At 32.8% G+C, this 18,624-nt stretch overlaps 1 protein-coding gene across 1 annotated transcript in view; it reads right to left on the bottom strand.

The window, feature by feature from the left end:
• Positions 1-17,972, bottom strand: part of Ugt50B3 (UDP-glycosyltransferase family 50 member B3) — a 36,634-nt gene extending 18,662 nt beyond the window's left edge. The window contains exons 1-2 of the mRNA XM_013306814.1: positions 17,795-17,972; positions 9,936-10,077 (exon numbers count right to left, since the gene is read on the bottom strand). Coding sequence (XP_013162268.1) covers positions 9,936-9,938 — 3 coding nt within the window. The 5' untranslated portion in view covers positions 9,939-10,077; positions 17,795-17,972. The remainder of the gene's footprint in view (positions 1-9,935; positions 10,078-17,794) is intronic.
• Between the last annotated feature and the right edge of the window lie 652 nt (positions 17,973-18,624).

Below are 18,624 nucleotides of genomic sequence, written 5' to 3'. Positions count from 1 at the left end.
TTCAAAAATACACACCAAAAATTGTTATACTAATTTCGACATAATTAACGATGACGATAAATCTTGTCCCAAATATTCACGCTAGGCCCAATGAAAACATTTGACAACTTTAAAAAAATACGAATGTATCTTATATCTTTAAGTGAGCAATTCTTGTATATATATCATATATATCCAAACTCAAACTCCTATATATTAAATTTTCATAAAATTTAGTATATGGGGGATTTCGGGGGCAATAAATCGATCTAGCTAGCAATCATTTTTAGAAAATGTCATTTTATTCGTGTCTTATCGATAATCAACTTAAACATAAACTTAACTTTTTCTATCGGTATGATAGAAAAATATTATTCATATTTCATCATTTTATTAGTAATTCGTACTTAAATATAATTTCCAAAACATACATTAAAAAAAATGCCGGTCATCCAGGTACTAATATATAAAATGTTACAACTTCAAGACCGAAACGTCTAAGAGGTAATCTTTCATCGCAATCTTAAGACTTGTTCCTTATCTCTTCAAGAGATTTGCGTATGTAATCCTTAAGTTGTACAGTTTACGTAATGATCCTTAACAGACGGTATTTGTTGTGTAATTTTATATGTCAACTTTTTCTTTTTCTACTTTACAACTAGATAACCCAGAACATTCTGTCTTAAAATAATTCCTTAATAGAATCAAAAAAATTAAGATAATATTTCTAACAGAAAATGTTTAAGGATTACTCAACGTGTATATCATTATTTTTGTACAGTCAGACGCATAAATATGTAAACACTATCTATCGTCCGCAACTCCGTCCGCGCGGGATTTAAAAGAAAAACTTAGTGAGTATGTGTTCTTCCAGACTATGTTCTACATCTGTGCAAATTGCATAAAAATACGTTGAGCCGTTCCGGAGATTTTTTCAAACAAACATCCGACCATCTATCCAAACATTCGCATTTATATTATTATTGAGATTAGGCCTCCATCAATATCATGTATTCGTAGTTGCAAGTATATAGACGGATACGTGCAAACATTTTTTTAAAACCAAAGGCTTGTAAATGTATTCACATTTATGCAGCTGACTGTACAGTATTACTTAGTAAGTAAATATCAAATATAGTTCTTATTTTAAATTATAAAACAGTACTGGCACAACAAATAGTAACAGACCCGCATTATGTTTGTCGCTTACCAGCAATTGTCCGTAAAATGAGGTCCTATATCGCTATAAAAGTGATAGATGTTCACTGAATGAAAGGAAATTATACGATAATAAAAATAAATATTTTCTTCTTATTTTGGATTTCGGGGAAGTTACATAAGTAAGTTCCCCGTAAGACCGATCGCTCGGTTGGCCGATCACCACCCTGCAAAACGACGAAACATCCACAATCATCAACAAGACATCATCAATGAATACGAAAACTGCTTCTTAGTAGGTTTCTAATACTAAATTTACGCTAAGGCGTTCTTTAAGTGACCATTTAACAGGCCTGAGTAAGGCAGTTGTTCTCATAAGAACTTTTAATTGTAACTATTGCAACATTAAAAAGAAATAAAAGTCTGCGATAAAAATAACCGACAATAACATGTTTTTCCACTTCTTTCTACTTCGTATCGTATCAGTACCAGATCTATAAATCACATATTTACGTAAAAATGTTTGTAAAGGATACGCGTTTGCTATTTGAAGAAATAAAAACATTTTAACGTAGCAAAAGATCTCTGAAAACCCTCTCTGTGTATACCGGAACAATACGAGCGAGGTTGCCGCAATAAATATTGTAAACTAGCTGTTGCCTGCGACTTCCTTAGCGTAAAAAAAGCGAATGTAACGTACATCAGCTACCGGTTAAAATAGGTTCCGTTTCGGAAAATACCAGCAATATACTCAGACTTGCGAACAGACAGACAACAGAACAACAAAACTATATTTTTGTTATAAGTAACGCAAATGTACCTTGTGCACGAAATATGATTTTTTAATGTTACATACAGACACTCTAATTTTATTTATCTATATAGATGTTACAACTCCCTTTGACCTAGTCAGGACGAAAGAAAAGTAAATTAGAATGCCCGAATTGTTCGCACAAATTGTTCGGAATAAACTATAAGCTACTCATTTCCAAATGAATATTGTTCGTAACTTATTACACGGTTATAAAAAGATAAGAAAATGTTATATAATTGTTTCCTTTGATGATTTTTTTTACTGCTATAAAGGTATGAGTCCATTTGCCCCGGAGATACCGCACGCACAGCTCTCGACATATTTTAGTTTGCTTTGAATTTTATCGTCCACTATCCGCGCAGTCTGCATATTAACACGGCATTTATCAACAAGCAATCCGTTGCGAGCCGATCGTGCGGTGCGTCCGCACGAATTAATGGACACGTACCTTAAGTGTACTTTATAATCTATAACAATGAAATAATCATCAATTTGTGGGCAATTCTCGTTGCGTATATTTAAACGCTTTGTCACGTCAAAGTACTTAAATTTTCAATTTATAATTGACCTCATTGTATTATTAAATTCAAATTTTAATTGTAAAAAAATCAATTAAATAGAAGAATGAAATTTATGTTTTGTACAAACATCATGTATATACCAAAGTAAATATCATATATACAATATATATCAAATTGTTAATGTTTCCTTCACTTCATATTCAAAAGCAAACAATTTGTATCATTGTATGTTTAATTATGAACTAAATTCACGATATGACGGTAACATGTATATAAACTATCTTTCTAATGTTAGTATTAAGAGTAGCTGTCATTTAAAATGACCATATTGTGACAAAGAACTAACATTACGTGTAGAGAAAGTTTATAATTACTTTCATGGTCTCATGACATGAACAATCTAAAGTAACATGAATGTTAAATCTTACTAATATAATAAATGCGAATGTATGGATTGTTGGAAGATATCTCTAGAACGGCTAAACAAATCTAGATGCGATTTGACATAGATGTAGAATTTAGTATCTTTATAACATCGACTCACGAGAAATGGTTATCCTCATAACATGACCCCCTTGTCAGTAGTGTGAAAAATAATTTAAAAAACATATTTAGAGATCAAATTACACTACTAGAGTAATGATAAAAAGTAATCATTCTTTCCCAGCCTTTACTTTCATTTCAAAATTTCAATTCTCGCATATTAACTTTATAACATTCCGTATCTTGTCGTCTTAAAACAAATGAAACGGAACGAAACGTCCTGACGTTTGTAATCTGGAACCCATTTCCCGGGTCCCTTCGAATCCGCGCAATCATCAATTGATATTTTTCCTGAAGCCCGCATGCAAATAATCAAATAGGTACGTACATAGGTACGTATTCGCATTTCCTGTTGATTTTTAAAGTAAATATTTGTCTCGTTTATCATTGTAACAAAATGAGTTATTCAAACGTAATAAAAATTTGCTAAAATACGAAGCTGTCACACTTTTAAGGGTTCCGTACCTCATAAGAAAAAAACGGAACACTTATAGGATCACTTTGTTGTCCGTCCGTCGTTGTGTGTCCGTTTTCGGAACCCATGGGGCGCGAGTCTGACTCGCACTTGACCAGCTTTTTTTAAATCAAGGTGGCAAACGAGCGAGCGGTCACCTGAAAGAGCTGAAATAGCGAAGCGTCCGTTGCCCATAGACATCCGCAATTGCAGATGCATTGCCAAACTTTTATCGACAGAGGAGGGGATGCACAGAAAGAGAACATTTTCCCTTCCTATGCATCGCCTCAACCGGAAAATCCACTTCCCCTTCCCGTCCTTTCCTTATAACAGAAAGGGTGGGAAGGGAAAAGGACTAAAATTAGGAAATAACTTCATGTAACTGCAAACATATTGAAAGTAAGTCGACTGAGCAAAAGATATTTACTTCTTTTGAAATTATACAAAGCTTAATCGATGTAATAATCGAAGTCATAACCTTGGCTAAGAAAAGTAACCTAAGTAATATTCTATCAGGTCTTTTTTTTCAGCGGGGAATGCTTTATGCATACTCCGCGCCCCGGGGGGGACGCGGTAGTTATGTGGGATTCTCTTCCGGATGGGAAGCATACCCACTAAACCCCTCTGTTCCTCCTACGCATCATGGCGAGGCCACGGGCACGCTTGCGCTTTCGTCCGCGACCTCGCAATTCTATCAGGTCTTAGGTTACATGTTACTAACACAAGAAGAAAGTAATCTAAGACGATGTAAGTTACATCCGTATCCAAAGTCGTAACTTACATACTTTATAACTTAAGTATAAGTTAATGACGTGCAAGTCTCAACGAAATATAAACTTGCTTAATGATAGTACGCTAAGTGTAAAAGTGACCTAGTAAGAACTAACATATTAGCCCTATTTCGTAAGATGTACACGTATGTTTTGCTTACGAAATTGCGTTAACTTCGTATATGAGTTTTCCTGTATTACAGTAATGTGTAAAACCGAAATTATGTTTATTACAATAATTCTTTAAAGTATCTGCAATTGCGTATCTATGGGCAGCAGTCGCTACGCCATTTCGGAGAATTCAGGCAACTTGTTTGTCACCTTATAATATAAAAAAAAGTTAATGTATTGACCTATACCGATGACGTATCCCCGTCTTTTTATCTTACCTATAATATTGTAGTTTCTTAAGAATTATGGTAAAAAAGATATGTTTTTAGTAAACTAGGAGTAACAATAACAGATTCTTCGATTCGTTTACTCACGTGCTCTCTGACGTCCTAAATAAACAAATTATTCGCATATAAAATAATATAAGTTAACATAAAATAATATAATCATTTTAAACATTGCTTTGATTAAAACGTGACTTATTTTACATCTATTATAATTTCGGTGAATCTTTAGCTTGTACTAAAGGTACAAAATTACAAAATTAGTGTTTTATTTTGTTACGGGCTGACACCAGCGACTTCGTCAGCGAGGACTTAAAAACAAACTTAACAAGTAGCCTATGCGTTCTTCCAGACTATGTTATATATGCCAAATTTCATCGAGATCCATACACCCGTTCTGGAGATACCTTCAAACATCCATCTAAACATTCGCATTTATAATATTAGTAAGATTATAAATGTAAATTATAATTAACGTTATAAAAGTTTAGTAGTATTTCCTGGTATCTTAGGCGCTTTAATCGTGTCTTGTAAATAGGGCGATCCTATTTAATTGGCCTCATTAACTTTAATCTACCTCTCACTTAATTAGTCGCAATTAACATTTTGTTATTGTATTAGAAAAATTCGACAGAGTAAAGGAATTCAAAAATAAAATACTCTTTTATATGTTAAATATTGAATCAAAAATCACAAATTAATATTATTGCTACTTTAATACGAGTTGTTTATTCGTGCTATTAGGTTTTGAGGCAAGCTGAATATTTTTGTCGAATATTACTTAACTGCACTGCTGCATAACGTTTTATTAAATACTATTTTCTTTTAAAAGATTTCATCATCATTATCATCAGCTCACTATACGATCCCACTGACGGAGCCTAACCTAAGTTAAAAGTGACTAGGCCATAGTCAACCATGCCGGCCCTATGCGGGTATACTTCACACATATCTTTTAAACCACGATGTTTTCGTTCACTGGGTTTCGAACACAGGACCTGCAGATTACAAATCGACGCTTAAACACATTTAACGTAATAATAGTGACTTATTACCGTAATGTCTTTCACAGATGCAATGTGATAATGTAACTCTCCCGTACCTTATATAACACGAGCAACTAGAACGGAACCTAAGAATAAACCTAAGATTAAGTAACCAACGGAATTTTACTCACAATATGTTCAGATATTACACAATATGTTTACATGTCACCGACAGATTTTTATATTCGTCAGATTCTAGTCGGGCTAGATAAGTCGGGACTGTTGGAAAATTATGAACTAACTAGCGTAATCTTTGACCATTTTGCCGCACAAACACAATGAGCCTATTTGTATTGAGGGCGAGCAAAGAGAGCTCTATATTATCCCAGAATGTCGACAGTTTTGTGATACGTTATACTAAGAAACTATGAAATCTTTAAGATGGCTTTGGGACATTAATCTTATATCTTTAAATGAGCAATTCTTGTAAATATGTATATAATTCGAATCTCGGAATCGGCACCAACGATTTTCATAAAATTTAATATATAGGGGGTTTCGGTAGAAAGCTTCGGAAGACGGGAGTTAAAAGATTTGATTTTAACTGCACAGTAACTAGACAGAACATGTCAAAAACCTACCTAGTCCGATTTTAAATTGATAAAGTTCAGAATCGTTCGACAACATCTAGTCCGAGCAATACCTATACGCAATTGGTATAGCACCTCTATCAGTTTTTCCTTTTACACGATCGAAAAAGATTTTATTGCCCTTCAGATAAAGTTGAATTTCGATAATTTTGCTTTAGCATCCTGGTTACATCGCAAATACTTTGGCAATTTGCCAAAATACGAGGAATTATATTTTAAAAGTGAGAGTTACTCCCTTTGATTGTACCAAATAAAAATTACCATAAATATCTCAGTCCCCGCGATCCATCTAAACATTCGTATGTATAGATAATATATAAAAAACAAATAATTAACAAATAGTTAACTTCCTCTATGAATCATAAAATATAATATTTTCTTTGTTACATTATAATATTTAAGATGTGCTATACAACAATCATAATAAAAAACCGACCATGACCGCCATGAATAGTGAGAGTAAAATGTAAGGCGTTCAAACACTTTCGCCAATTGCTAAACTACACTTCAATCGAAATAGAACTCTATTCACTAACAACAAAGTTGATTTTAACTTCCCATTTTGTATGCGGATATCCTCTTTCAATCAATTGAAAATCAATCTAATAACTAATGCCTAAGGTTGAATTTTAAATAATTATTTTTAATGTTATTGCATAACGCGATCCAGTTTTCTTACGATCGATATTTTACATATAAATATGTATTTCATACCATGATATAACACTATGCGTCCCACTTAAGCATAAATAATATAAGCATACAAATTTTTAGATGGATGGATGGATGTTTGTTTGAAGGTATCTCCAAAACAGCTTTATGGATCTTGCTGGAATTTGGCACAGACGTAGAACACAGCCTGGAAGAATACATGGACTACTATTTTTTTTAATTCTGCGCGAACGGAGTCGCGGACTACCGCTATGTTATGTTATACTTTAATTTTCATATACTAAAGTAATTTCAACAGATGTTTATGCAAGACATTTCGGTTGAGTTATTACGATAATTTTAAATTAATATGAACAGAACGAATCATTAATTAATTTGGATAAATTAATTTAAAAGAAAGTTAGTGAAAGTAGTTATCCTTTTAAATAATTAAGCCGGGGTCACGTATTCGAATCCCCATTGTATCGTACAAAACGAATACGTATTGTTTAAAGTTAAATCATCATATTGCTTCATACTTTCTCATAAATATTTAAGGTTATGTTACACATGAATACTATACCACAAACAATTTTGTTGGTGTAGTCCTGACTTTATTACATGAACGTTTCCTTCAATACCTCCTGTTTCACTACTTATAACTCACTGGCTGTAGACCGAGACTGCGTCCGCGCGGATTTAAAAGAAAAACCTATTTAGTATCCCATGTGTCCTTCCAGGCTATGTTCTACATCGATTCTAAATTTCAGCGTGATCCATGCAGCTGTTCTGGAGATATCTTCTAACAAACATCCATCCATACAACCAAATATTTGCATTTATAATACTAGTATCCGATATCCATTTAAAATATTTTTATTTAGAAATTAAAAATAATTATTCACAAACAAAGTTACCAATTTAACAAAGAATGAGTAATGCTTTACAAAAATGGCGGGAAACTTGACCCAAAGACGAAATGTCAAGGACGCAAATTTGTCTCATTTTCGTTTCCGCGCGCGTAACTCCGACCATACAAGATGCAATTAAAGTTCCGGCCCCAGACCGTCAGCCACGTAATTGTCGCACTTGAATATAAAAGAAATTATTCAAGAGAGAACATAATTTAGAAATAGAAAAATTTAATTTTTAATACGGAAATGAAAACGGTATTTTGTATTCCAAATCCCAAATACATATGTTTATTACTAAAAGCCATCAATATTTTTACAACACGTTGTTCGTCAAAAACACAGTTGGCTTCTGAGACAAAAAACGCTGTATAAGCATATATTCATCCCTGTCATCTGTGACAATAAATTTTAAACAGGGATTTTGGTCTCAAAAACCCACGGTTAGGAAGGAATTTTTATACGGACTGTCCTAACTTTGACAGGACAGAGTTTATTAGCCACAATATTATTGGAGGATATTGTAAAGTTTAGTAATACATTAAGTAAATGTCGTAGTTTCATTTATTTACGGCAACACAAATATTATGATAACTATATTTGATAGTAAATTAAAACATATTGACTTACAAAAGAAAATTTAATCTAAATAGGGCCCTAAAACCTCATTGTTTTAGGGCCATGTTTGAGTTTAATTTTAAAATCATGTTTTGTATTTTGTTTTGACCTTCAATGTTTTACAATTGACCTTCAATATTACCTTCCTTATTTCTCCATCTATTGTTTATATTATCTTCAAAATGTATAAGGGGAATTAAGTATCTATTGTCATGGAACAATCGTTAGCAAGTATTAAAAGATATTAAGATAAAGGAAGTACGAATAAAATATACTTGAGTCACATGATATTGGCATGACATTGCTATGTATGAACTTATTTCGTTCGTTTGTAAAAAAACATTTAATCATCATTATCAGCTCACTATAAGTCCCCACCGAGGAGCTCGGAGCCTACCCTAAGTTGAGGGTGATTAGGCCATAGTCAACCACGCTGGCCAAGTGCGGGTTGGTTGACTTCACATATATATTTGAATTTCTTCTCAGATACGAGCTTGTTGCATCACGAAGTTTTCCTTCACCGTAAGATCGTCGGATAAATGTACATATGTAAATCGGAAATCGAAAAACATATTGGTACATGGCGGGATTCGAACCCAGGACCTGCAGATTGCTAGTCAAGTGCTTGACCACTGAGCCACCGACGCTCGCTCATTTAATACTGTCTATTAAACTCAAATACTCACAAGAATTCTACATGTGATAATTTACCTCTCGTTATCTCAGATACAACATTATATAATTATGAAAATCGGACTACTCGGGGCGAAATTATCGACGATCAAAAAAAAACGAATTGAGAACCGATTTTCGAAGTCGGTTAAAAAGGAAAACATTTAATTTTTTGTCCCTTATCATACGAATTTGTTTTACTTCTCTGTCTTTATTAAAATAATCCCATATTAAAACGAAAATTCCCAAGGCAGTATTTTGGTTTCTGGCTGAATCGTCTTTATGAGGACCCAATCTTTTCATTTTGTCATTTCACACGCGCGGCAAAATGACGCCTTGTCAAATTTTTATTTCTCAGCAACCCGTCACTTCCGGGTTAAACTTGAGAATTTTTTGTTATAAAAAAACATTTTCATTCCTTTTATTCTTTCCTTATTTGGCAAAAACATTTTTCCTAAATTTTATACTGATAATACAATCTTTTGTATATTTTCATCGAAATAACAGACGTATTAATAAACGTAATTCGAATAGCTCGTATAAAAATCTAGTTTCGGTCCTTTTATTTATTCTTATATAGCAAGAACACTTTTTTAGAGAGAATATCTTGGCTTGACTGATACGTGGAATTGGCGGGAAACCGACCTTTTCTTCTAACCTCAACCTTATATTGACGTCGATATTTTTAATTAAAAATGACCCAACAATCGCACTACCGATATTCAAATTAAGTCATTGCATTTTTTAATAAATGGCCAGTAAACCTTAACGTTTCTTTCATCTAAAAATAAAAAAATAAGATAAATTGCTTACCATTGTTGACGGTTATTTTTTTAAATATTGTAACACCATAGACAATTCACTTTTCAAGAGCACAGACACAAAAGTCGATCACTTTATTCCACAGCACTGCGCTTCGAATGCACCGACAGCCACTTCCTTTGCCTTTCCGAATCTGTAAGATGAAAAAAAAACATTGACTTAGTGAAAGTGAGAGCGGTTCGGTCGCGCCTTGTTGAGATGATTTCGACAATGTTATTCGCTTTTTAGTATTGTTGGCAAATAATTAATGCTACGGTGTTATTGTAACTTTATGCACCAACTAGTTTTTGCGTAGTCCAAATATATTTTTTCCTTCTTTTAATGGCAAAAAGTTTCAATTAGTTTCATAGAAGTTCTCCTTCTTATTTTTTCTATCTTTCAGAAATCAATCCACGCTTAACAGTTCATGAAATAGGTTATAATTAAAGACGTTATTGTAAAATTAACAATAGAATTATTAATTTAAAGCATAAGATAAAATCGCACGTTAAAAGTGTTTTAATCCAATTTAAAAAAAAAAACATTCGTAATATATTTTTACGCACATAACCATGAATGTTTACAACGACCCAATAAATGCGTTTTCGGTGGCTGAATACAATTTTACCTTCATTTAAAATTCGTATTAAATGGCCTGGGATAACACGTTGACCTCAACCTCGCAACTTTCGAGTTTTAACCAAATATTATGTAATGTTACCAGCATGATAATATATCACTCCAATTTCGGACCTTTTTAATAAGATAGCTATTATTGAAAATAAATGAGAAAAGCAACAGTGAAAAAAAGACTACAAGAAAAAATAAAAGTAGAAAATGAATTTGTAGTCAAGGTTAGATTTTTGGACACCTGTTTTTTTTTATATAACAGAAAGGGGCAAACGAACAGCGGGAACACTGAGGTATTCAACGACGCCCATGCAGCAATACCAGAGGAACCGCAGATGCGTTGCCGGCCTTTGCGATAGTGATAAGCTCGCTTCTTGTTTACTATGTTACTAGTTATTACTATAAATACGAAAGTTTATATGGATGGCTGTTTGTTTGAAGATATCTCCTGAAAAGCTCAACGGATCTTGATGAAATTTGACACAGATGAACATAGACTGGAAGAACGTATAGGTTACTTAAGTTAATTTTAAATCCACGCAGACGGAGTCGCGGGCGACAGCTAGTTATTTTCTAAATTAAAATTCAACTAAAAAGAAATCAGTGTATTGTCTTATTCTTGCATGAAATAAATTCTTTATAACTTGAATTATTTTTAATTGTTACTAAATATCAGTTGATAATAATCTACGTTGAATTATAACTTTCTAAGCAAATTAACAAATTGAGGGCAGTTTGACACAGATTTTCACTCGCGTGTCGACCACTGCAAGGTGCGGTTCGTGATACCCAATAATATTTACGTTCCACTTTTAATCACTAAATCGAATGCCGGTTTCTATGCCTTGCATTGGTAAAAACACATCCTCTACGTCATACGAATGAATTCAATTTTAGTAACACAAGGTGAAAAAATAATTTTTAAAACAATTTTTTTTTTATATCAGATGGCAAACGAGCGAACGGCCACCTGAAATCGCTGAAATAGCGAAGTGACCGTTGCCCATAGACATACGCAATTGCATATGCGTTGCCTATTTTCTCTTGTTTTTAAAGTTGCTCGTCTATATTTTTATCTGTTCATCTCCGACAGAAGAAAATCGTGATATAATTTGCATAATAAAATGTATCACGTCACTTTCATTTTTAATCTCAATACGATTTGTGTTGCGGTAAACTGCTACGTGAATCGATTAATCGATGACATGTGCTTCATAAATAAGGATTTCCAAGTCCTCTTGAATAATAAATCACATTTCTTAAAAGTAAACATAATTAGGGTTCCGTACCTCATAGGAAAAAAACTTAACCCTTATAGGATCACTTTGTTGCCCGTCCGTCTGTCTGTCAAGACCCTTTTTCTCAAAAACGCGTCAATCTGAAATTTATTTTTACTTAAATCTTACTAATATCATAAATGCGAATGTTTAAATGGATGTTTGTTTGAAGGTATCTCCAAAATAGCTGAACAGAACTCAATGAAATTTTGCGTACATGTAGAACATAGAGCCAGGAGACAGACATAGGATACTATTTATTCTTTTTTTTTTTCGAATTTATGCCTTGAAGAGCTCCTTTTTATTTAACTTACTAATATTATAAATGCGAATGTTTAGATGGATGTGATGTGGATGGATGGATGGGTGGGGTACACTTATTAAGTTTTTTATATATCCACGCGGACGGAGTCGCGGGCGACAGCTAGTATTCATCAACCTGCCCTTATCCCTATCGAGGGTCGGCACAGCATGTACTACTCCTCCATACATCTCTATCAGCCGTCATATCCGAGTCTACCCCCTTCTTACGCATATCCTCTTTCACACAGTCATTCCATACTTTTTTGGTCTTCCTCTACCCTTGTAGCCATCCACATTCAATCTCATTACTTTTTTGCTTATATCATCATCATCCCTCAGGCGACAGCTAGTATTGTATAAATTTAATTGATCTCGTACATTACAATGTTCAACTAAAATAAATACAGCCTCACACTATTGATTTGTAGGGCTTTATCTCCTGACTTTACTCTGGTCTGACTTAGTCTTCTTATCCGATAAAGTTTATCTACGTCTGGATTTATAACATGCATATAAACAAATGATCCAGAATCAGAGATCGCGTTCTCCTAACCCAATTCCAAAGTTGTAATATATGGCGTGTCTAACTTCAGGAATTCCCGCCGAAACGACGTCGGAGCAATTAGGGATCAGTTGGTACGGCACGGCTCACTTGCGGAGCCCTAATGGAGCTTTATAGCCACATAATCGGATCAATACGGTTCGTAGGTTAAACATAATCCTACTTAATTTATTCCAATTCCATAGAATAATAACTGTAGCTAATTTAATTAACCAATTGGTAATTAAATCATTATTTTATACCAAAGTTTAGAAATACGGACGTCTATTTTTTTGTTACCGAAAAAAATATGCAAAAAATTTCGAAGGTTTTTTTCAAAACATATTTCTATTTATAACAGCAATAAATAAAATTAATAGAAACATGTAATTTTTACTATAATAAATTACATTAATATACCATTCCTTTTTTTTCCACATTAATTCTTAAGTGGTTTCTTTGGACTAGGAAAAAATATATTATGTTGTTTCAAGTTTCCAAAGCTATCTTACCATAATCTAATCTATGGTTACGCCTGAGATGGTAAAGTGCTTTTAGTGTTTAAGCTAAAGGAAGATAGAAAGAAAATTAATCAAAATATTTCTCATATTCCAAATTTTTCAACATCGTGTCATATAACGAACGTAATAAATAAACAATAAGAAACTAAATAATTTTTTTATATAAAAAACGGCTAAACACTCACGTATAGCCCCGATGGGCTCGAAACTAGTCGATGCCGCCACCGGACGAATATACGTGAGTATTGAGCCGTTTTTTTATAAGTTTATTATAATGACCTACGAAAAAAATAGTTAAGAAGCCAAAAAGTGATAAATCATATATGACTTTGCCTTGAATTATGGTGTTTCTAAAAGTAGTTAGAAAGAAAACATCGTGTTGCAACCTGCACTTATTTGAAGACATTCAAATATATGTGTGCAGTCAACCCTCACTGGGCCAGCGTTGTTTACTATGGCCTTCTTCTTCTTCTTCTAATGCCTCTCCATTACTGGAGGTTGGCCGTCAGCTCAATGAACCTTTTTCTGTCCTGTGCCAAGCGAAAAAGTTGTTCAACGCTGGCAATATTGGTCCATTTCCGGATGTTTCTTAGCTACTATGGCCTCTTACTATGGACTAGTCACCCCTAACCTAGGGTAAGCTACGAGCATCTGTGGGGACATATAGTTAACTGATGTTGACTTAGTATCGCATCTCTGATGTCTCGTCCGCTCAGAAGACAAGGGTAAAATATGTATTTCCGCGTTTTGTGACATGATTGTTAATTGTAAAAAATATAGTATGCGTGTAATAAACGTTCTGTCATCTGTAGTAGAGAAAACGGGAAAGGAAATTTCCCAATTATCGATATGTTAAAGAATTACAATCTCACTGTTAAACGTTCTCAATAAGATTTATTACGCGGTAATACGTAATCGTTAGCGGTGTCAGTGTGCCGTCGAGTTACGACTTACGTCTGTTTACACATTATTAACATCCTTTCACGCGATCTTTATGACGTCATTTAAGAAATGTGAGTACTCAAACGTAATAAGCGTTAGTAACAAGTTTTAGAGTAGATGTTTGAGAGGTAAAATAAAATTGTGAACTTTATAAATTGACTTCAGCACAGATATAATGGAACTTAACAAAGATTTATATTTACTTTCAATTATATTCAATTAGTTTAGATTCTTCAAGATTTTCGACTTTTAGTAAAGTCTACAACCAGTTATGTTAAAAGGCTATCTGAAAAGGCTACGAAATAAATATATTTTTCTCCTACTAATATTATAAATGCGAATGTTTAAATGGGTGGATGGATGTTGGAAGGTATGTCCAGAACTGCGGAACGGTTGTCGATTAAATTTGGCATACATGTAAAACATAGTCTGGAAGAACACATAGACTACTAATTATGTTTTTTAATTCTACGCAGATAGAGTCTAGATATCTATATACTCGATTACAATGATGTAATATCGTTAGCATAGGAACAAAAAAATATAGGTGCGTCAATATTGCAAGATTTAAACTTATATAAGAAATCGTTTCATCGAAACTAAATGTACTCATCAAGAAATCTCTTCATTAAGAGACCGCCATCTTTGTTTATGGAACTTTTTTTACAATTAACCAGACCTCAGGCTTTTGAAATGTCTGACTTTATCCTTATTTATTTGTCTGTTAAAATCAAAAGACATTTTAAGATAAGAGTAAAGAAACATTTAAGTTGTTTTTCAGTATTTTTAAATTGAAAGAAAAATGTTCAAGATAAATTAATGTTTTATTTTACGTATGAAAGATTTTTAGTCTGTTTTGTACTTAAATACGTGTTTACTGTAAAATATTGTTTATGCTCTTTTAAAGTTTCATTTTTAATATTCAAAATTTTTGTATAAATCTTGTTTTATGTTATGTTGTTTCCATCGCAGATTTCTTGTAGCAACATCTGTGTCAACTATCCTTGTTTTTGCCGAGAGAATAAAAGAGACGACAATATGTTTTGCGGAAAACAAACACAACAAAACACAACTTTAGAAAATCACATTTCTGCATCTGAATTTTTTGGACCTTGAAATATCTAGGAAAAATTATGATATATTGGTATATATTGGTCTAATTTATAACTTTTTGGATTGTTTTAAAGGCAGTTCAATGAACAATAAGTCGACTTCAGAAATTCGGTTTACGCGTAGGAAGTTGCAATTATTTGGAAACTAACTGCCGACCATGAAACTAATGCTCTGCATATCGCATGTTTATGCGTTTTTCTGATAATTTAAATTGAAGTGAATAACTGATTGTCAATTTTTTTTATTATGTTTCATAAATTATTTATGGCCAGATTGCAAGCCTTACAAAGTTCCTAACATAACCTGAAAGTGTTCGAAAGAGGTTATGCTACAGCCAACTCTATAGGAGTCCTAGAGTGAAATGATTCTTACTAGTTTTCACATAATAGAGTTTCACAGCTAGCTTAACACATAAATATTAAACGAAAAATACTTAAGTTCGAAAAATTTTATTATGTAGTACTAGCTGTCGAACGCGACTCCTTTCGCCCGGGTTTAAAAAAACTTAATTAGTAGCCTTTGTGTTTTAAGCGAGATCCATGGAGCCGTTTAGGAGATACCTAACGAACATCCGTCTAAACATTCGCATTTATAATATTAGTAAGATGTAATCCATATTTGATACTAATTATCCTCTATATTTCAAATACAATTAACTGTTTTAACGAATGATAGTTGAATTCTGAGACCAAAACATATCGTCAACCCAAGTTTATCGACAAAGCTCTACGTGTAGGTTTCTACTAATAAAACACGTGTACAAAATAATACCGCTGTCTTTTTTTAAGGTAATGAGAGAAAAAAATAATATGTTTTTCTACGGTAAAAACCCACAGCATCATATAATTATTGCATACGCATATACGCATTTACAAATATATTAATGTTGTCACTTTATTTGCTCCAATTAAAAATATTTTGTTTTGATCATTTTAAAGGTGAAGGCGATTCTGTTGCAATTATTGTGAATAATGCAATTTAATTAAGAAAATTTTCCATTATTTATTTCGAATATGGACCGCTTAGCTTTTTCTCAAGGACCTTATGACGCAAAAGTATGTACACTTAGTAATTAAATGCGTAGATGAAAGTACATCTATCGAATTGGTATGTCACTAATCCAGTCTACATTTACCAAAGTAACTGAGAAAAATAACGGACAAATTACTTATAAAATCTATCCAAGATGCTATGTTATAGTGATATTAGGGAAATAACACACCTGTATTAACGGTTTTTTTACTTTTTGATTACCACCAAATTTTAGCTATATTTAAACGCGACTGCGCGAGCATAACTTCGTTATTGCAGTATTTTTTTGTAGGTACATAGTAACTATAATACGCCTCCGCGCATCACATCCATACAGGCAGTCGAGAATTTTAAAAATAGATTTTTTAAAATGACATTTTTCCATGTTAAATACAGGCAACCATTTTTATTAATATGTAGCGATAATATATGAGTTAAGAAAAAATACGATATGTATATTTTATTTAATTACCTACAAGATAAATAAGAAGTCGACTAAAAACAAAGGTCAATTGCAATATATTTATCACCGTAAATCTTGTCAGTGTTTGACAATTACTCAATACAATATTATAATAAGGAAAATTCGAGGCGTCTTAACAAATCTAAGTGTAAGAAATGAACTGGAAAGTCCAAGAAACTATTATGTAGTAACCAAGTTGTTATAAGGCCTCTTTTCTATGAAGCGACTAGTTCAGACTACTATTCCTATAACGAGGCGCGCCAGTGGAAATGGTAACAGTGGTGCATGTATATTCGCTTAGTGGAAATAGAATGTTTGACAAAGTAATTTTAAAAGGTAGTCTTAAACCTGGTTGTAAGCTGAGAATACTAGAGCACTGGTCAAGGTTAAACTTTGCCTTTTATAGAATAGGATAAAAAACAAGTATACAAATTATTTAAATTCAATGTAGTTTTAAGCCTTACAGATTATATTTAAGTAACGTAACAGTATGCTAACAAAATTACCCGAAATGTTTTATTGCTATAAATGCCCGCTTTCATATGACTTAATAACCGCCTAACTTTCCTTAGGTATTTAAAATGTTGATCTCTTGACGTGATTTCGACATTTGAAACTTTCAGTGTTAACATTGTAAAAAAACGATTACATAACTGTAGTAGTTTATTTTTTTTGCCACTCGGGTGAAATTTAAAATTTATAAACTCCTAATGTCGCAAAATAATTAAACACGACGTATAAACATAATTAACATTAGTATTACATAAAAAGCTTCCTTTAATTGGAATAAAATTGTTTTTTCACTAAAAACAGCGGGAACCCTTTGTCAAACTTCCCAAAAAAGGAATAATTAATTCCATCGTAGAGTTACATAGATATATTAGAATATGTGAAATTAAATTTAATTAATAATTTTTTAATGCAAAATTATTTACAACTTCTTAAAATATATAAACTTTTAAATAATTACCAAAGATCAATACCAAAATTGTTACACGTTGTATTGTAAAAATTTTTTTTTTGTTTACTGTGATAAAAATAAAACTTACTTTTTAATTAAAATCCGTTTTCACTCACGATAGCATAACAAAATTCGAAAACTTAATCGAAAACGAATCGATACCAACCACCTCAAACTTTTTAAAGCAAGATGGCGTGCGCGTGCGTTTCGCGCGCTTATTCGCGACGTTTTGCGTCCCTACCACATCGCCTTCGCTTACCACGAAACCATTCCACATGGCGGTGAAACTTACCATTTTATATTTCAAATCTAATCAATGTTATTTCATCGTCCAAATTAATAATCCTGTCATAATAAAGCCTGACCTCTATCAGTAGATCGGGTCATTCAGTAAATCCGCTTCTTTTGTTCCCGCCAAAACGATGTTTGAAATAGCCACAAGGAATGAACTCAGATTAACTCAGTTAATTGCATTTGTATTGTAATGTATATGATTATGTTCAATTAAGTTCCTAATATTACAATGTTTAACATAATGCTACGTTATGTAACTGTTCGTAGAGATTGTTACTATTTTTTGTTATTTTATCTTTCACTTACTATCTCTTTCGATGGCCAGTACTGTTAATTGCATAATCTATTAGCCAGAGAAAGGATTAACTTTTATATAGTACAGTGTGCAAATAAAATTAACACATTTTAGCACGAGAATGGACATCTGAAAATAGACCTCTTTTGAATTATATTTTTGTTGTATTGAAACGTTATTCAGTTTACTTTTATTTTAATGTCCGCTTTATATAATGTCCAGTTTACATTATTTCAGTCCAGCGACCAAATCTAGTGCACGCGACAGCGAGTGTTTTTTTTTCCAGTTTCGCTCTGAATCGGAATACTGTAAACTGGGTATAAAAGCAA

The sequence above is a fragment of the Papilio xuthus genome, unplaced genomic scaffold (genome assembly GCF_000836235.2).
Source record: "Papilio xuthus unplaced genomic scaffold, Pxut_1.1 DF828177.1, whole genome shotgun sequence".
Classification (NCBI taxonomy): Eukaryota; Metazoa; Arthropoda; class Insecta; order Lepidoptera; family Papilionidae; genus Papilio; species Papilio xuthus.
This window is presented reverse-complemented; position numbering and strand designations above follow the sequence as displayed.